Source organism: Asterias rubens, chromosome 4, assembly GCF_902459465.1.
Source record: "Asterias rubens chromosome 4, eAstRub1.3, whole genome shotgun sequence".
Lineage (NCBI taxonomy): Eukaryota > Metazoa > Echinodermata > Asteroidea > Forcipulatida > Asteriidae > Asterias > Asterias rubens.
This window is the reverse complement of record NC_047065.1, coordinates 22,056,880-22,077,956: the sequence shown is the minus strand read 5'-3', so window position 1 is coordinate 22,077,956 and position 21,077 is coordinate 22,056,880. Positions and strand designations below refer to the sequence as shown.

Genomic DNA, 21,077 nt, shown 5'->3' with positions numbered 1-21,077 from the left:
CCAAATCAATTTTTATGAATTTAAAGCCATATACACTTTCGGTAAACAGTATTGTCCAAGTCCCACACTTCGTGTATCACAACTTATATATAAAATAACAAACCTGTGAAAATTTAGGCTCAATCGGTCATCGGAGTCGGGAGAAAATAACGGGAAAACCCACTCTTATTTCGGGGCACGTTTCGCAGTGCATGATATGTGTTCAAAATAAATCTGTAATTCTCGCTATCGAGAATTGATATTGTTTTGCTGTTTTCTCAAAAAGTAAAGCAGTTCATGGACTAATATTTCAAGAGAAGTCTTTCACCATTACCTTCTGTAAACTCTGTAAGTTATTTGTAAATCTGTGAACTTTTTTGTTGTTTTCTGTACCGAAAGTGTACAATGGCTTTAAAGGCAGTGGACATTTGGAAATACCATGAGATATTTTATTCCTATACATATTCAAGTGTGTACAAATTTTGTAATGGTCTATGCAGTATCAAATACATTTGTAAAAATTTAAAGAATTGCGGTTTAAATAATGTGTAATGCTTAATAACACATTTGTATTATTCTGCAAACAAAAATTATTATATTTTTATCTTAAATAACACATCAGTTCTATGCTTGTTGTTATTTGAATAATACGGTGCACTACAGTACCAAATATTTAAAATTATCAAAGAAATATGACACTCAAATTAAATTATAATGTAATAGTCGATGATGCCTGCAGTGTGAAATTTGTATTATGGTGGTGAATTGAATACACTAGAGCCATTTAAAATACTATTTTGATACTTTTATTTTATGTTTATTGGAAATAAAGTTTCATTAGAATGATTTATACATTGTATAGAGTTGGCTTTGTGGTCACTAATATGATGTTATTGAATTGGTGTATGCATAAAGAAAGGTGTATGTCGGTGAGTTTTGTCATCCACATAAAGTTAGGATCGACGAATTATTGTGAGCCAAGAAATAGTTTTGAGGAGTGATCAATACTGTACACAAACTGTGTAATCTACTTGTCCAATTATGGGTTATTTTGATTTGATCGATGGAGGAATTATATGGTTTGATCTATAATTGCCCCAGAATTAAGGCATTGGTCCGAACATGCGGAGGAGTGGATGACCAATTTTACGGGGCTAGTTTGATCCAGATTTCTCTGTTGTTTGACATACATGGTACGAACCCTAGGGAACCCAAGAAAAACTGCTGGTGAAAAAAAAATTATTTGAAGGTACAAATCAAGTAGTTAGGGTCTCAATTACACATGTTTTTTTTTTTTCTTCAATTTGACCACATTTGACCATAGTTACGGAATGTGACACATATGTCACCTTGGGTGATTGAGCACACACATTTTGAAAAACCTTAGTTATAAAGTAATGTATGTTACAAGGTTACTATATACAAACAGTTTACAATCACGGAAATACAACAAAAAATATAGCACATTTGCGTCCCATATTGAACTCGACCTTTGGCCTCGTTGGATATGGGACGCAGACGCGCTAGATTTTGTTCATATTTCCATGAGAGTGCGTGTGTTATAACGCATTTATCTTCAAGCGAACTTGGCGTGTGACATAGAACACACATTACGCAGGTAGTGATATGGGCGCGTGCATAGACCGTAGTGAATAACCGCTTCGCCGCTATTCGAAAGTCGCCATTTTGTACAGCAAACCGTATGCGCGTCCAAACGCGCACATCAATGAAGCACGCAGCATGCAACATTCCTGGTTGATTTCTACGCCACATGCGCGCACACGCGCACAGACGCCATGTTGTAGGTCACATATGTATGTACGGTGACGTCATATTCAATACGGTCTTTATCACCATTCAATTCTGCAAATTTGATTGGAGGATAAGCGCGTACTTGAAGATAACAATTATTAGGTATCACACAAATGCGATTTGTACATTAGCGCAATACGCAGAGTTAGAAAAACGCTATATCGTAATACGCAAGGTGTGATATGGTCAGTTTGACATTTATAGGTCCAAAATCGCCTAATTTTGAATAAGTCTTGAGAACGTACAAGTTAGAACGCACCCAATCACAAAACTCATTGCACGGTTGGTTACTGATTTGCCACACAGACGCTATTTAGGCATGTATTCCATGCCCAATGTAAACCCTTATAAGGTGCTAAATAATTGGGTCTCAGAATTCATCACTGCAATAACCTATCTTTCTGAAAGTTTGTATATACTCAGCGCCTTGAGTACCTTGTTTGGTAGATACGTGCGCTATATAAGACTTCGATATTATTATTATTGATGAGGGTTTTTTAATTTTTCAATTTTTTAAATTTTTTTTTAAAAATGTGACACCGGTGTCACAGTGGGCTCCTCAGGGTTAAGTGAGGTAATTAATTCGTGTGTGCCAAGCTTTTGTTTTTGAAAGTGATACAGTCTGGTGATTATCCCCCTTTTTAAGGTTTCCTAAATTCTCAGAAATGGAGGGCGGTAAATAAGAGTGCTTGACTTGCGCTGCGCACGAGATGAGACTAGGTCAGTGGACTAGACGCGCGGGGGGGGGGGGGGATGTTTGCAAGTTGCTGTGTGCACACAAAACACGTTGCTTTGTCGGCCGGAAGGGGATGAGAGAGGGCGCCAAATCACAATCCACAAAATAGTCGAAACGTCAAAAATTGGAAATCTTCACACACCATGGAGACTGTTTTTCACGGTTTTTGATTCTTCGAAAATAATGTAAGTGATACTTAATTTATGGTTGACAATTCAGAATCAGTGTGCTGTCGTTTTAGTGTTACTTTTTTATCTGTTCTGTTGTCAAATTGTTGAACCGCGGCGGTTTCTAAATAATAAGGGAATCAATGTGTGGTAAAGAAGTTTCCAAGTTTTCAACTAGTCTAGTGCAGTGGTTTAATCCCAACGAGGCCTGGTTCTTGATAATTTTACCGAGACGAAGTCGAGGTTAATTATCAAGAACTAGGCCTCGGCGGGGGAACTCGGCGGGTTTAAAACACTAGTTGAAAACCGATTCAACACACTTTGATTCCCATTCATAAATACCTTTTTCGGTCAAAAAACGGAAAAGTTTTCGTATGGCGCCACCACTTTTTCATTCGACATAAAATAATATAATATCTAATTTACCTGATTGATATATCCCTTTTTGTAAAAATGAGTGAAAAAGTGGTGGCGCCATACGGAAAGTTATCCCAAAAAACATCAACACTTATGGTCAAAAACTAAAAAGTAAAATAAATGCAAAAATTTTAACTTTTCAATGATTTCTTTCAACACAACACCCCTCCAGCTTAGCCCCACTTGTGTGGCCAAGGAGGATTCAGCTATCCTTGGCCACACAACACAAGTCAGTGGGGCTACCCTCCAGGAATACTGGACACTTCGGCACCCTGCAAACTCGGCACCTGCAAACTCGGCACCTTGCAAACTCGGCACCCACTCGGCACCGAGAATGTCGGCACTATACAAACTTGGCACCGGCGTTTTATTGACTAACAAACTCGGCACCAATTTATTAGGAATATTACCTAATTTTTTTTATAAAAATAAAGTAACGTATGTGTACTTACACAATAAAAAATGGTTTGATAGTTAGTAGCTTTGTAAACGCTGTTAATGGCAAAATCACTAGTTATACGAGAAAATTTGGGCCCCCATCAGGAAATTGACCGTGGCGCCCACACCGTGTTCAGTCAACAAGTTTTTAAAATTAATGTTGGTTTCAGGCTGAAATTGGGTCCATGTTGGCGAAATTGCGACGCCATTTTTATGTTTTGGGCTTTGAATAAGTTGAATAAGGGTTTGTTTAGTTTGGTCAATAGTTTTCGATGGATTTTTTGCATGATTTGCCGAAAAGCGCCGGCCGGCCGTGATCTGGGGGACTAATTTCCCGATGGTTCCGCGACAGTTCTGTGCGTGGTAGCTAGGCCTGGGTGAATTATTCGAATATCCGGTTTTCCTATCCGTAACCGCGAATGCCTTTTTTTTCTTAACCGGATATCCGCATAGGGCGCGAATACCTATTTATAAACCAGATAGTTCTGTAATTACAACCAAGTAACCGGATATTCTTTAATATCCGAATATCCGCGGACGTCGGGCGACAACTTATATGAATGTTTTGTCTGAATCCTTATGAAACTTCTATTAGAACAGCATAAAACAGCATAAATTAAGTATTTAATTATGCTCACCTCCGTGAAGAGTTAAAACAATGACATTTCCGACGTATTTTGTTCAAAGATTACAAAAGTTTTCCTTCACGTAGAGTCAATCACGATCAAAAGAAAAAGCAAATCGCCATCTTTAAATTAGATCCGGTCATTTTTATGAATGAACCGAGTGACACTGTCTAAAACTAATATCAATCCGCCCATAAGATCTCATTCACAAACGAACAGCGGCCAAAAAATATTTGTTTAATATTTTTTTTATAGCGCCCTCTAGCGGCGAAAAAAACTATTTGAATATCCGGTTAATTTCGGATAGTTGGCCAGCGGTATCCGAATAACAAAATTTCACTATTCGCCCAGCACTAGTGGTAGCCAAAGATCATAGAGCGTCGTACGGCACTATACGATCTTTGGTGGTAGCTCATGGCGTGCATATGGTCAAACTCCCTTCAGTGTTATTTTTTCCGTCCCGTGCATGCTATTGAAACGTCGCTTCTGTTTTCTGTTACGATAATTATATTCCAATAATATTTGTAATGTTACTACTTCTAACTTTATAACAGGATCAAGCTTTTTTATGGGACTATGGTGGGACTGAACTTTTAAATAAAAATTAGGCTTACCGTACCACGCAGTGTCAAAAAATCTAACTTTTTCAACTGGGTGCCGAGTTTGTATTTGTACATGTGCCGAGTTTGTGGGTGCCGAGTTTGCAAGGTGCCGAGGTTGTAGGTGCCGAGTTTGCAAGGTGCCGAGTTTGCAGGTGCCGAGTTTGCAAGGTGCCGAAGTGACCGGTACCCTCCTCCAGCTATGAAATGGTAAGGCCCAGTCAAGGCCCTCGGGTAAACAATTTTGCCAATCTCATTAATGTTTGAATGAAATAAAATTCAATATCGAATAAACATTTCAATTATATTTTGTAGATAAAATGGCTGAGGAGGATCGTAAGATAGTGGAGGAGCTGATTGTGGACTATGCTTGCAAAAACTGCATGGATGATGTAGTTGCTGGTAATATAGCCCCCCCTCCCCCCTCCACCTCGTTCGGTTGGCTAAAACCAGGGCCCAATTTCACGGTCTGCTTACTGCCGAATTCTGCACAAGTGCCACTTCAATCACCGTTCTCTGCTTAGGTACAGCACCAAATTTCTGTGCCGGCTCTTTAAGCGTAGAATGACTAGTAAAGTGGAGTACGCAAGCGCAAAAGCCAACATTCCCTGCTAACCCGTAAAATATGCTTGACAGAAGCACAGATTTTCCCTGCTTCCACAAGCGTTGATTCTTTGCTTACGGTAAGCAGAGCGTAGCCATGAAATTGGGCCCAGATGCTTTGCACGAAGTTCATTGCCCATCGTCATTGCTTCTGAGCCCTGTGTATCGTGACAGCCAATCAAAGTTTATAATTTCCTGATTGAGGTCCCCCACCCCATTCAGCTAGCTAAAAGTGCAACTAGGTGGGATGCTTCACTTCCACGCCCCTTGGCATTGCCTCGGTGCCCTGTGAACTGCTAGAACATTAAATCCTGTCCAAAAAAAAAAAAAAAAAAAGCACAAAGTCGGTCTCATACCAGAACAAGTAGAGTCTGTCTAATGGGAGACTTTCTGGGACGATAGAGGGCAGCAGACTTACCGGGTAAATCCATTGTTCTCAGAATTATGCGCATGTTCAGAACTACGTAAACAATGGAAATTTACCCGGTATGTCTGCTGCCGCCTAGCGTTGGAAAGTCTCCTATTGCAAATAAACTAATGGTGCGTTGGATTAGTTTCCACGGGTCAACACTGGACTGCCCTCGGTACTTTCGAATAGCTTTGAATTCATTCCAGGGGCCTACCAGGGTCAGCCCCGGGTCAGCCCCAAGTGCCCTGCTTGTGGAAGGGATGCCCTAGAGGCTGGCCCGAAGTGCATGGCGACTCCACGAGAGTACGAGTGATCATTCGATTAGCTGTTTTCAGGGGCTCACCCAAATGAGCACCGCAGGGTTGACACGGGGAAGCTAATCTAAAGCACCCTATTCATTATTGCATTTATACTTCATTGAAAATTCCTGGTAATTTTCTTTGATGAAGCCTTTGCCGCCAAACGAGGCTGCAACTGTTTCGATGACATCGAGGTTCCTCATCTACGCGTGGCCATGTTCACCGTGTACTCCATCGTCCGGCGAAAAGATGTCGCCAAATTTGAGATGTCTCTCCAGCTCCTTGGAAAGGTGCACTCAATCGCTCCGGATCTTGTCCCCATCAAGTATTACATCAAACTTATCACTGGTCTCAAGACAAAGGTAAGGAACATTGTCCAGGTCTTGAATTAACACTGACCCCTAATTGTTTCTGGGGTTTTGTTTTCATTCAAAATATTTCTTTCTGAAATGTCATGTTTATTTGATGGTAATTAAATAAAAAGTAATTTCCTGTTTTAAAGACGCTGAACACTATTAGTAATTGTCAAAGACCAGTCTTCTCACTTGCTGTATCTCAACATATATGCATAAAATAGCAAACCTGTGAAAATTTGAGCTCAATTGGTCATCAAAGTTGAGAGATAATAGGCCTAATGAAAGGAAAAAAAACCTTGTCAAATGAAGTTGTGTGCTTTCAGATGCTTGATTTCGGGATTTCAAGTTCAAAATCTGGGGTCTCAAAATTAAATTCGTGGAAAATGACATCTTTCTCGAAAACTATATTTTTATCGGAGGGAGCTGTTTCTCACAATTAAATGTTTTATACTATCAACAGCTCCCCATTACTCGTTGCCAAGAAAGGTTTTATGCTAATAATTATTTTGAGAAATTACCAATAGTGTGCATCGCTCAGTGAGAGCTTTATTCCTTTTTTATTATCAATGTCACGCAAAATGTGTAATCAGTTTTTGAAGCTACCCAGATGGCCGATTGATCTCAAAAGTATTACAGGTTTGTCAGTATAAATACTATATGGTGGATTGCATGGAGTGCTTACACTGCCATCACCTGGTTTTGTTTAAAAACAAAAACCAAGTCTGTAATGCTCCTTTAAAGTTTGATTCCTCTTCATTAAATTAATCTCTTTCTCTCCCTCTCTCTCTGTTGCAGATTTTGTTAAACAAGTTGTCACAGAAGTCTTTTGACTACACAGATGCTTGTACACGTCTGAACCGCTATTTTCCCAAATCTAAACTGAAAACAAATGGAGTGGTGAGTGAAACTTTCTCAGTGGAATAATCTTTGCGATCGGAAAACTTCATTTTAGGAGAGAGATTTTAGCATTTTTACTTTTTTAAAGGCAGTGGCCACTATTGGTCATTACTCAAAATAATTATTGTCATAAAACCTTACTTGGTAACAAGTAATTGGGAGAGGTTGGTAGTATAAAACATTGTGAGAAACGGCTCCCTCTGAAGTGACGTAGTTTTGGAGAAAGAAGTAATTTTCCATAAATTTGATTTCGAGACCTCAAGTTTAGAACTTGAGGTCTCTAAATCAAGCATCTGAAAGCACACAACTTCGTGTGACAAGGGTGTTTTTTTCTTTCATAGTTATCTTCCAACTCGGACGACCGAGTTTGTTATTTTATGCATATGTTGAGATACACAAAGTGAAAAGACTGGTCTTTGACAATTACCAATAGTGTACACTGTCTTTAAAGGCAGTGGACACTATTGGTAATTACTCAAAATAATTATTAGCACAAAACCTTTCTTAGTAATGAGTAATGGGGAGAAGTTGATAGTATAAAACATTGTGAGAAACGGCTCCCTCTGAAGTGACATCGTTTTTGAAAAAGAAGTAATTTTCCACGAGTTTGATTTTGAGACCTCAAGTTTAGAATTTGGGGTCTTGAAATCAAGCATCTGAAAGCACACAACTTTGTGTGACAAGGGTGTTTTTTCTTTCATAGTTATCTCGCAACTTTGACGACCAATTTCGAGCTCAAATTTTCACAGGTTTGTTATTTTATGCATTTATATGTTGAGACACACCAAGTGAGAAGACAGGTCTTTGACGATTACCAATAGTGTCCAGTGTCTTTAAGCAGGAATCTTTCAAATGGCGTTCCTTATTGAGCAATGCGTAAATCTTAGAAATAGCTTGAGACTGTCAAGTTGTTATTAAATTTGTATGTGTTATAAATGCTTGGATAATGAATGACCAAATTGGCAAAACAAATAGTCCTTGTACGGCTTTTTCCACTTTTCTGTGGAACTATACAAAGCAATGTGCCAATTTTTGTTGATCTCGCATTCATTATAGCCCTGAATGAGTAATAATAATAATATTGGTTCTTTCCTGCTCGATAATATTTCCTGCAAGGTATGTCGAGCTACATGTGCACGCTTTGAAGTAGGAGACCTATTCCTTTACATGTTACTTGGTACAATTTAATGGTTTACACGATGCTCTGGCACAATATGCTGCCGATCGAAGACACGAACACTCTGCTGATCATATTGGTCTATTACAAATCAATATTTAACTTTAATTGTTCAATTTTCCCCAGAGCGAGCTGGAGTCCGATCTCAACGGTTATCAGCTCCAGTTCCGTCGACGCCTTACTAGACTGATTCTCAGCCCAGCAGAGAGAGAGGCGTACCGGAACAATGTCCTGGCAGACGACAGTGAGTTGGGAGCTGCCTTAATGGTTTTAACTCAACGTCTGCTCAGAATGTTCATAGACAGGTTGAACTGGGAACTTCCTGAGCCTGTTATTGAACAGGTAAAGAAATGGACCCTATCCTTGAAATATGCTAATCATGTGTTCTCGCATGCGTACAGACCCTATTGGTTGGCAAACGCCATAGAGTTGTGCACTAAGCAGACGCGCAAATGCATCTGCTTCAGACGCGCAAATGCGTCTGCTTCATGCAACCATTAGCAGCGCAGTGTTTCCTTATTTAATCTCATTTATTATTTGTTTTCAGATTATATCGGAAGGCACCCAATCACAAATTGCGCAAGATTTTCAAGACTCCCAGTCTGCCAGCGGAATGGACCATCTGCTCTCTAAAATCTTCAAAGGTGCCCCATCTCAAGACACCCTAATCTCCATCTTGAAGACATGCTGGGAGGAGGAGGAGGACATGGACATTTCAGACATGGAGATATCAGTCAGTAAGGCATAAACAAAGGTGTTTAGAATACATGACTGAAGTTTAAAAGGAAGGTATAATTTGGTAATCAATCTGTGTCGTGTCGTGGCCAAGCGGTTAAGAGCACCGAATTCAAGCTCTGTTGTTTTCTGATCAGCAGAGTGTGGGTTCGAGTCCCAACCTGTGTCTTTAAGCAAGACACTTAACCATGATGCTTCATCCGGAGGATGGTGTAATGCATGTAAAAGAACCCAGTGCACTCATCTTGAGAGGAGGGATTCGCCCCGGTGTTCCTGGTTTGGTCTGCAGCATATTACGCCACAGCACCTTGTAAAACCATTAGATGGTGCTATTAGAAAAAGTAGCTCCACATACCTTGCAAGGAAAACACTGAGCCCTTTGTATGATAAAAAGCGCTATGTATGATACGAGCCAATTACTACTACTGTTATCATGAAAATTAATGGCAATGAAAAAAACCTATGGTTTGAAGCCTGCAGCAGCGTTTGATAGTATAAAGCATATTGAAAAACATTCCACTTCAAAGTAATGTGGTCATGTAAAAAGCTTAAAGGAACGTTACATAATTGGTAAGACACAAAAATCATGAAGATCACAGATTTACATAAAACTTACATGGTCTTATGATGATGATAGTAGAAAACATCCCTTCAAATATTTCTGTCTGAAATGTCATATTTGATGAGAAATAAACAATCTAATTTCGCGTTTGGAGTTTATCGCTCAGTGAGCGTTTTATTGATTTTTATTTTGGCATCGATGCAATGAATTTGTAATCGGTTTTTCACTATTCTCTTGTGACCTAGATGGTCGATCGATCTCAAACTTCTACAGGTTATGTAATGGTGGAGTATATAAAGTGCTTACACTGCAAGCAACTGTTTTTTTTAAGCAAAAACCAATTCTGTAATGTTCCTCTAACAGATTTTAAGCCCCAAATTTGAACCTGAGAAGCGTTACCGCAGGTCACTTCTCAGATTGTGTCTTCTTGTTGTGGACTATTCTTCCGACAGGGAAAGTTCGCTCAAGATTTGTTGCGCGACAGCTTTTGAAATAACTTTTTTAAATGGTAGTTTTGCTGTGTACATTCTATTTTTATATACACTAGTTGCAACCGGCTAGAAATCATTGCGTATAAAATGCTGCAAATGCTGCACCCATCCTAAGTTGAGACGAATCTAAGTGATTTGTGAAATCGTACACTTGCCTGTCAATATTAAGTTGTCGATCCCATCGGTATTTCCCAGTTACGCGCAGGTCCAACTAGTGGTTCTTTCCCACCCACTCCTGTTAATACCCCAGTTTTTTGTTCATGTTCAGTGTATTACTTTCCTATCCCATATCATTTATAAGTCCTTTTTTTCCCTTCCCGTAGTATATTTCCGGCATGTAATTTTTTTTGCCGTTCCCTCGTCTCCAGGCTGTCCAACCTTGTGCCCCTTCTTTTTCCCGTCCTAAATCTAACCCGTGGCTCCCTGTGCCATTGTCCCCGCAACCCCGTGCGTTGGCATTGTTCTTTGCTTGATGCTCATAACTCATGTTTTCAAGTTTCGCGCCGGTCTCGCTAGTGGTTCTTTCTCTAACACCCCGTCGCAACACCCATTAGAAATCATTGCGTATAGAATGAGGCAAGTTTTATTGTGGTCCAGTCTGCACTGTGCTATGAAACCGGCTTTTGGTAGCCAGGGTTGAGACCATACCCTGTAGGTTGGTCTAGAATGGTCGACTAGCGTAAATCCAATGACCATAGTTTCACTTAGTTTGCCCAAACTCTGTCTAACGCTAGTCCTTGCGCGAACTTGGCTCTTGACGCTAAATTAATTTTGATCCGTAGATACGAGACATGAATTGGATTACTCCAGTTCGCCAGATATTTTTGCCTGTCCTGTGTCAACCAGGACCCTTGGAAGACCAACGTCGAACCACCGAGCCCCTGCACCACCAAAGTCGACCCACAAAGCTCGGTACGGCTGGATGAGCGATAGAGTCTCCCCACCCCAATTTCCTGATGGTGCGGATGTAGTCGAAGGTGCCTCCTGCTTCAGAGAAAAATTGAGGGAGATGGCTGGTGCGAGGAAGACACTTGCAAAGTCCAGTCGACTTGATGAATCGGGTAGTTCATCTTGTCGGGGAATAAAACCTTGTTGCGCCTATGGGGAAACTTGTGCTGATGACCAGAGGGTTCATAGGACCTGCTTGGGCTGCCAGGCATTGGAGATATATCATTCAAAGCCAGGATCATTCGGAGGGTCCACTCCAAAACCATATTATGAGGCTGCTACCAATAGGGAACTTGGATCCACAGCCATTGAAGATGGATCTGCAGCCAATGAAGACGGATCCACAGCCTTTGAAGATGGATTCACAGCCATCCGTGAGTCCCCAGGGGAAACGATGACGGTAGTTGTTGCCCCCTCAAACAACATCTTACCAACGCCGAAATCTTTACCTGCGACGGGATCTGTCAGCGGAAGCAGAATTTATTACAGTAAAAACCATCCTCGGAAGGGAACTCCCAACAGACTAACAGCTCAGTGTCCTAGTCAACCGCAACGGCAAAATACATCCACAGCTACTGAGGAAATGAGCAAGATTCTCAAAGACTATAACCGAAGCGAGTGCGATGATGTGGTATATGTTAGCCCTAACTTTTTAACCTCTGACCCCAGCAACTCGCAAGTCAGCAAGAGTAGTAGCCATGAGTCGCGGCGGGAAAGCACGAGCGATCATTCTGACTGTAGCCTCTCGATCCTTGCGGGGTTACCGGTGGGAAGATCCAACCCTATCAACCCACGGAGTACGCCTGAAGCGATGAGCTCTCTGGAGGCAGAGATGAGGGAGTTGACGAGCGTCGTTCACAATCCAGTGGTTCCTGACTACCATGTTTATCCAGTCACCAGGTCGGACATCTTGACCTCCGTGGAACCCATGTTAAGGTCAGTTTATTGGAAATACCTCAGGGCTCGAATTTTGTTGGAAAAAAATCCTCAGACCAAGTTTTCTTACAAGACCAGATTCAAAATGAGTTTAAAGACACTGGACACTATTGGTAATTGTCAAAGACTAGCCATCACAGTTGGTGTATCTCAACATATGCATAAAATAACAAACCTGTGAAAATTTGAGCTCAATCGGTCATCGAACTTGCGAGATATGAATGAAAGAAAAAACACCCTTGTCACACAAAGGTGTGTGCGTTTAGATGGTTTATTTCGAGACCTCAAGTCCTAAATCTGAGATCTCGAAATCAAATTCGTGGAAAATTATGGCACTTCAGAGGGTGCCGTTTCTCACAGTGTTTTTATACCATCAATCTCTCCCTATGACTCTTCACCAAGATAGGTTTCATGCTAATAATTTATTTTTAGTAATTACCAATAGTGTCCGCTGCCTTTAATAAGCACTAATAAGATCTATCTCATTTATCATCCTGCATTTGTCGATACTCAACTGAGTTGTCATTGAAAAAATATTACAGTATGAGGTATGATTGTTACTAGTCAATTGAAAAACACAAGACAACCAGGCTTTGTCCAGTTGAGGTTTTAGTGGCCCGACGCTAAAAGTACTGGCCTGTGTAAATTCAAGTCCTGTACCACGAACCTTGCTTGCATGGGATATGAGGCATTGCATGGTGCGGGTACATACCTATCTTTTTGGCTTGTAGAAACACCATGTGTGTATCTACTTGCCAGGTAGATGCTGTTCTTAAGAAACTGTCTTGCCTTATTCTACTACCATGGAGTAGATGTTCGGGAGACTTCTCAATTCTGAAAATGAATGTCCTACTTATTGAAGGTAGACAATCAGCCGGGACTAGCTTGTAGTAGATAGTTGGTTGATCGAAATTTCGGAGGAATCCTCCTAAAGATGATCAGTGCATACATGTACCTTGTTGTCAAACCACAGGTTCTTCTAAGAACCAACACTATACTCAAAAGAAATTTACTCGTGGTGCTACCACCCAAAAAAAAAAGGGACACCTGATTGTACTCGCACCGTGCAAAGTTTCAATTCCTACAAATCTGAGGCTGTTTCTAACGATTCCTAACCTATATGTTCATTTTGGTTTTAACCATATATACCAATGTGTGTTAGCACTGTATACTCAGTAATTTCCTGAGTTCTGTACAAAAAATCACCGGCATATTAGCGGTTTTGAAAGCACCAAGTATACATTGCTAACACACATCAGTGTGTATGGTTGAAATCAAAATTGGTATTCATTATCCCGATGCGAATTCATCTATTACATTTTAACCCTGTCTTAAATTCAGCAACTGAGTATTTCCGTACAATTTTCACAGTGGCAGTTCCATTAAAGTTGTTCCAGAGACACCCCTGAGTGAGCAGGGTGATGTAGGCTCAGCAATGCACCGAGTATCTGAGCATGGCAATACACAGGGCAGCAACGGTGATAATAAAGGCAGCCATACCAGTGATGACCAGCGTGTGTCCCAGATGGAACAGATAGGAGAATGTCAGACCACTGAGGAACATGACAACGAAAATATGGTAAGGTAGATTTTTGTCATCTGGAAAATATTACGCCGAAATAGCTGTGCCTTTGGATATTAAATACTATAATTTGTTTTTACCCTTATATCGGTGTATATTAAACACTTTATACTTTCCCAAGTTCTATGAACAAAATCCACAGGCAAATCACTCGGGTGGGATTCGAATGTACGACCTTTGCATTACTAGAGCAGCTGTCTTGCCACTAGACCACCAATCTAGCCCGGCGGCTAGAAGCAGTTAGAATCTAATGTGTTAGCAGCTGCACTGTTGTAGCCACGGTGGGCGGTGCCGGGGGCGGGCCTACCCAGAACTAACAAAATTCGCCCAGCATTCTGAGCAGAACACACTGTGCTGCCCAGCACATATTTCCCCCCACGATCGCACTTTAGCAATGATTGTCTGGGGTCCCATATCGAAACATGACTAATTTTGTTAAACCTATCGCTCTCGGTGGATCGAATTGAATATAGAGCCCACCACCAACATTTTTCTAGCTAAAACACTGAGCAGCAGGTGCCGTCACGGCAATTTAAAGGCGGTGGACACTATTGGTAATTACTCAAAATAATTATTGGCATAAAACCTTTCTTGGTGACTAGTAATGGGGAGAGGTTGATGGTATAAAACATTGTGAGAAACGGCTCCCTCTGCAGTGCCATAGTTTTCGAGAAAGAAGTAATTTTCCACGAGTTTGATTTTGAGACCTCAGATTTAGAACTTGAGGTCTCAAAATCAACAATCTAAACGCACACAACTTCGTGTGACAAGGGTTATTTTCTTTCATTATTATCTCGCAACTTCAATAACCGATTGAGCTCAAATTTTCACAGGTTTGTTATTTTATGCATATGTTGAGATACACCAACTGTAAAGGCTAGTCTTTGACAATTACCAATAGTGTCCACTGCCTTTAATAAATATTGTTATTTCATTTCAATAAAACATTTATTTTCGTAATGCCCTTAAATGATGAAATACAGAGTTTGTGTTCAATGATTTTAACAGTGACAGTTGTATAGTAGCCAACATTACAAACAAGTAAGAAGGGCAAATCTTAGGATTGGGTGAAGCTTTGGCTTTTTTGTACCCTTCCCTATTGACAGACTAACACTGAATATAAGACGACAAAGGACAAAAGGACATTGTTTTATTTGTATTGTGATTGTGTGTCAGGATGCGTTGGGGTCCATTGATGCTAGGGAGAAACATCCCGTAGTCAAGCTGAGGAGATTAAGTCAAGACAGTGAAGCCAAGAAATACTGTGAGTAACATTCAGCCCTTTCATGGCAAAACAGCCAAACTCAAAAAAAATATTACATTTTGAGAAAAGCCAGTATTGAGATAAACACTGATCAGACAGACTTACTGCTTAACCTTTGCATTTTGTTGACAAAGTAGATGATATTTTCGTTTCGTGAAAATTGTCGTGGCATAGCGGTTAAGAGCACCGAATTCAAACTCTGGTGTTTCTGATCAGCAGGGTGTGGGTTCGAATCCCCCAGCCATGACACTTCTTTTTGTGTCCTTGAGCAAGACACTTTTAAGTCCTTCGGATGGGACGTAAAGCCGTTGGTTCCATGTGTTGTGTATACGCATGTAAAAGAACTCGGTGCACTTATCAAAAAAAGAAGGGGTTCGCCCCGGTGTTCCTGGCTGTGGCTACTGTATGGGCCGTAGAACCTTGTAAACCCTTATAAGGTGCTTCATAATTGGTTCTCAGAGTTCATACGTTTGTATATTACTCAGCGCCTTGAGTACCTTGTTTTGGTAGAGACGTGCGCTATATAAGACTTTGATATTATTATTATATTTTGAAGCATATTTATAAACAAAGATCAAATTTCTTTTCCCTTGTTAGTGTGAACTATAATTGAATTAGAACAAAAAATTGCTCAAGTACAATGCATAAGTTTATCACAAAGTGGAGGTTTATGGTTTTTGTCTTTGTTTAACTCAAAATTTCATCTAAAGCTGCACAGATTGCCATTATAACGGAAGGCACCGTCAGTGACCTGGGCCCAATTTTATAGAGCTGCTAAGCACAAAAATTTGTTTAGCATGAAATTTCATCCTTGATAAAAACGGGATTACCAACAAAATTTCCTGTTGTTTCATGTTGTTTGCTTATCCTAAAAAATCACGTGGAAAATTGGTTGGTAATCCTGTTTTTATCAAGGGAAAAATTTCATGCTAAGCAAATTTTTTCGCTTAGCAGCGCTATGAAATTGGGCCCTGGATGCCTTTTGAATGATGCAACCCAGAAATGTTGTATCATACTGTGTTGTAGCAAATCTGTTTGTTTTACATTTCTGTTATTTTTTATTTGATAGTGAATTGTCCAGAAGTGTGCAAGGACGCTGGAGAACTATTGTCGGATGAAGATTCTTCGTCAGATGAGTCTTTTGTGTCCGACTCAGACGATGGGACTGGCTCTGGGTCCGATAGCAGTAGTCTGCCAAGCATTGAGGTAACTTAGTAAGACATATGGACTGGCAGAGGCGTCAATTGGCTGTGCCTAGACATTATATAATAATATTGACTTGCAAAGATGGAAAAGGTGTGTGTGAAGTGCTATTCATTATATTGACCAGTATAGAGGGCACTAGTAAATAAGTAAGAAGTATGGACTGCCAAAGGGGTCACGTGGCTCTATTATGACCTCTATTATCTCTCTGCGACAACAAGATCCTACGCACTTCGCACCCAAAGTTGTTTTACATGTAGGGCTGCATTCTTTCAAGTGAACTTGGTTAATTCATGGTATCTTATAGGTGCCTTGAGTTATGAGGCGGCGTTGAAAAGCTGTACGTCTAAGGGTTCATGACACCCCAATGAGATCCATATTCTGTGTTTCCACTTTTGTTAACTGGAGGTTTTAAGCAAATGTTTTACTTTTGTTAGGAGGAGCTTGGCACACATTTTTGTGTGAACAAAGAACTGTACTATTCGTTTCACGGGGGCTTTTGGGCCAAAACTTTGATAACTGAAAAATCCCAAAGCGAAAGAGTCAGCAAACTAATATTTGGGATTTATTCGTTATGTATGATGATGTATCACACTTTTTTTTAAGAAGAAGATCTGAGAACCCATGAATCACCACTTGGTACATTCTTACAGGCCGAGACTCTTAAAGACACTGGACACCTTTGGTAATTGTCAAAGACCAGTCTTCCCACTTGGTGTATCTCAACATAATACATAACAAAAGAAACCTGTGAAAGTTTTAGCTCATTTGGTCGTCGAAGTTGCAAGATAATAATGGAAGAAAAAGCACCCTTGTTACACGAAGTTGTGTGCTATCCGATGCTCAATTTCCGGACCTCTAATTCTAAATTTTAGGTCTCGAAATCAAATTCATGGACAATAACTTCTTTCTCGAAAACCATGTAACTTCAGAGGGAGCCATTTCTCACAATGTTTTATACTATCAACAGCTCCCCATAACTCGTTACCAAGTAAGGTTTTATGCTAAACATTATTTGAGTAATTACCAATAGTGTCCACTGCCTTAAATGACCGGATATCACAAAAATGATCAAACTTCATCATCAAGAAAACCTGAATCTATCTTTCGATATTTCACCCACAGTTGCGTCCAAATTCAGACATCCCATTTGTCCGCCGCATCCCAACGCTCAAGAGGTACCTTCATCACACACCTCCTCCCAAGAAAGACGACACCGAAGGGAGAATCCAAATGAGAGAGTGCACAGTACGACTCTACAAAATGAAGGTTAGTTCAAGACATGTCAAGCTTTCTCTTCATCCTTTTAGATAATTATTATAATAATAATATAATATCAAAGTTTTATACAGTGCTTGTCCCTTTTCTCAATATTTTTTTATGCAAGTCGCCTGACATACAAGGCCTGAAGGCCACTTCAAGGTGTGGGCTACAGTTATTTTTTCCAGAGGTCGTTGCCACCTACTCGAGGGCTGAAACAGGGTTATCCCTTTCACAGTCAATACGAATGTAGGCTTGGGTATCATCCATTCGAAGCCTGGCCTCCCAAATTTTATGTAGCAAGTGTCACACCGGGATCTGAACCCACACCCTGCTGATCAAACACCAGTGCTTGAATCCGGTGATCTTAACCGCTCGGCCATGACACTGCTAGATAAGGTACTCAAGGCGCGAGTATATACAAACTTTCAGAAAGATAGGTTTATATTGCAGTGATGAATTTAATTATCTCTCGATAACAAACCATTTTGAGCTTTGGTGGACACGTAGGGCCATAATATGGGGCACTTTTTCGTTTCGTTGGGGTAAATTCATGAAATTTGGCTGAATATACCCGTGTACTCGTGCTGCGTTTCACTGCGTACACAGCGCACGAACCCGTTTCTCAAAGTCTGCAGTGCGTAAGCAGAAGCGCAGTGCGTTATCATAAGTTGAATTGTCGGGTGCGTGCACACAGTCACAACGAGTATGAACTGCCCCTTATAATGTCCACAATACTTCTAAAAGGCTAATGGATCTGAGTCAAACATGCTCATGTAATAAGGGAATCAATGTATGGTGAAGAGTTTTCAACTAGTGGTTTAATTTTACCAAGACGAATTTATCGAGGTAAATTATCAAGAACCAGGCCTCGGCGGGTTTAAACCACTAGGTGCGTGCCTCGCCCATGTTATAACACTTTTTACTGGTGTTATATCATCCGTTCAAACAACACCTCGTGATGCCCTTTAGACCAATCAGAATGGATAAACTGTCTTAGGTGTTTATGAAAGGATGTTAAATTTGCATCAGGGATAAAGAATTTTACACTGATGTGTATTTTAAACACTGTATACTCCGTACTTTCCTGAGTTCTGTGGTCTAGTCAGTAAGATATCTGCTCTAGAGTGGCAAAGGTCATTGTTTTGGAATCCCACCCTGGTATTATGCCTGTGAATTGTTTCCTAGAGAACTTAGGAAAGTACCAAGTATACAGTGCTTTCACAAGAGAGGTTTTAAGAGTAAAATCAAATGTTATTTAATGTGAGTTTTTAAAAATATTTTTACCTTTTTCCCGAAAAAGCAGTCCACTGAAATGGCCCAGGTTACAGAAACCTTTCCCTATTACATGTATGTTGAATTTGTAATTTGGTTGAACTCTTGATCACAACACTGACACTTCGGTCTTCAAGGCGCGGATGTTGAACCCTTGACCTTGCGGACATGTGATCCTAAGACCGCATCATAGACTCCTGGGAGCTTGTACTGCCCCTCGTCTCGGTTCAGAGAGGGTTTTGTAGGCTCTGATGTAGGCTGTCTCGTTAACTCCCCTTTGGAAGTATCTTGCGTCTCTGTCTAGAATAGTTACTTTAGAAATGTGTCAAGGCGGCCAGGGGATTCAATATGGATATGTTGAATATAATTCTAAATATCTCCTGATGGTCAGCACAGAATGGGAGACTTTCTGGGACGATAGAGGGCAGCAGACTTACCGGGTAAATCCATTGTTCTCAGAATTATGCGCATGTTCAGAACTACGTAGACAATGGAAATTTACCCGGTATGTCTGCTGCCGCCTAGCGTTGGAAAGTCTCCTATTGTCCCTGATTACAAGATACAATATGTTTGGTAGCTCTGCAACAGCCTACAAATATTTCTAATGGTGCTTTTTAAAGGAAGGTTACAGAATTGGGAAGAAAAAAAAATCGTGAAGATCACAGATTCACATAAAATTTACACGGTGTAATAATAATGAAAACATCCCTTGAAATATTTCTGTCTGAAATGTCATATTTGATGAGAAATAAATAATCTAACTACGTGTTTGGAGTTTATCGCTCAGTGAGCATTTGATTAATTTTTATTTTGGCATCGATGCAATGCAAAATTTGTGATCGTTTTTTTCACTATTCTCTCTTGACCCAGATGGCCGATCGATCTCAAACTTCAACAGGTTTGTCAGTTTATGTATATGGTGGATTACATAAAGTGCTTACACTGCCAGCAACTGTTTTGTAAGCAAAAACCAATGCTGTAATGTTTCTTTAAATGTTTTGTTTCTCTCTACCTACAGCCCAGAGATATCAAAGCCCTTACCAAGGACAAGAAGAAACGATTCAAGCGGTTAGATTTTACACCAACATGAGGGTCTAAAACAACTACCCCAAACTCCTAAAAAAAATGCCATCCCTGTTTTGGCCCCGACTGTGGTTGCTTCAGTACTGTGTGTAGTCGAACCCTATGCTAAGAAATGGGGGAATGGCATTCTTATTCCATCAGAGTTCAAAGGTATAATAATAATAATAATAATATGGAAGTCTTATATAGCGCACGTATCTACCAAACAAGGTACTCAAGGCGCTGAGTATATTATACAAACTTTCAGAAAGATGGGTTATTGCAGTGATGGATTTTGAGACCCGATTTTAGCACCTTATAAGGGTTTACAAGGTGCTACGGCGCATACAGCAGCCCACAGCCAGGAACACCGGGGCGAACCCCTTTCTCTTTCCGATAAGTGCACTGGTTCTTTTACATGCGTTATACAACACATGGGACCAACAGCTTTACGTCCCATCTGAAGGACGAAGCAATGTGGGTGTTTAGTATGGGTGGGATTTTGTTATATATGGAAAAAGTAACGGCTGATTTTCTTCACCAGGCCGACTTAAAAAGTCTGAATTCGGATAAAAGTCTGACAAATCTCATCCCTGAGTCATTCAGACCCAAACAATATTAAAGACTGGAACACATTACCAGCACAGACATCATATCCATTATAGACAATGATTAAAACATGGCTTCTCCATAAACAGTTTTCTGCTATGAGTCTCTACTTTAGACATAACCCCAGCTAGGTCAAAGAAGAACCCTGATCTTTAAACAGACAAGACTTTTAAAGGAGCTGTTCTAATCCACCTCTAAAGCAAATTAAACCCAAGGTGCAACCAAAGTGACAGAACGCCTACTAAGACTGTGCAGGACGGATCGCGTATATACCCCCAAAAGTGAGACAAATGTTATTGAGAGCACCCTCACGCAGTCAGAAGTACGGCGTATTCAAGGCCTGACTGTATTCAACCCTTGGTACCATGCTGAGAATGTATTCTCAAAGACATACGCAAACTGCCTTATTCTAATGTATTCAATGCTGAATATCGAATAATAAAATACCAAGGAAACTGAATGAGTCAGTTTTTAAATATTTTGGGTTATGATTTTGGGGGTTGAACAAAAGAACTGACTAGAGTGGGATGCGAACCTACGACCTCCGGATAGTCATGAAAAACTGACAGGAGAGGGACTTGAACCAACGACCTCAGGATTTAAAAACACAATGATTTACATAAAACTTACACAGT

The 21,077-nt window shown here is 40.4% G+C and overlaps 1 protein-coding gene across 1 annotated transcript; it reads left to right on the top strand.

Annotated features, from left to right (window-relative positions):
* Positions 1-2,619: 2,619 nt before the first annotated feature.
* Positions 2,620-20,072, top strand: LOC117289674. Its single transcript, XM_033770903.1, has 12 exons — positions 2,620-2,712; positions 5,090-5,176; positions 6,236-6,447; positions 7,237-7,338; positions 8,642-8,857; positions 9,063-9,252; positions 11,086-12,187; positions 13,559-13,766; positions 14,946-15,033; positions 16,103-16,239; positions 17,362-17,505; positions 19,790-20,072. Exons 2-12 carry the CDS (start codon positions 5,095-5,097, stop codon positions 19,859-19,861), a joined length of 2,553 nt encoding a protein of 850 aa, XP_033626794.1. The 5' UTR covers positions 2,620-2,712; positions 5,090-5,094; the 3' UTR covers positions 19,862-20,072.
* Positions 20,073-21,077: the final 1,005 nt, after the last annotated feature.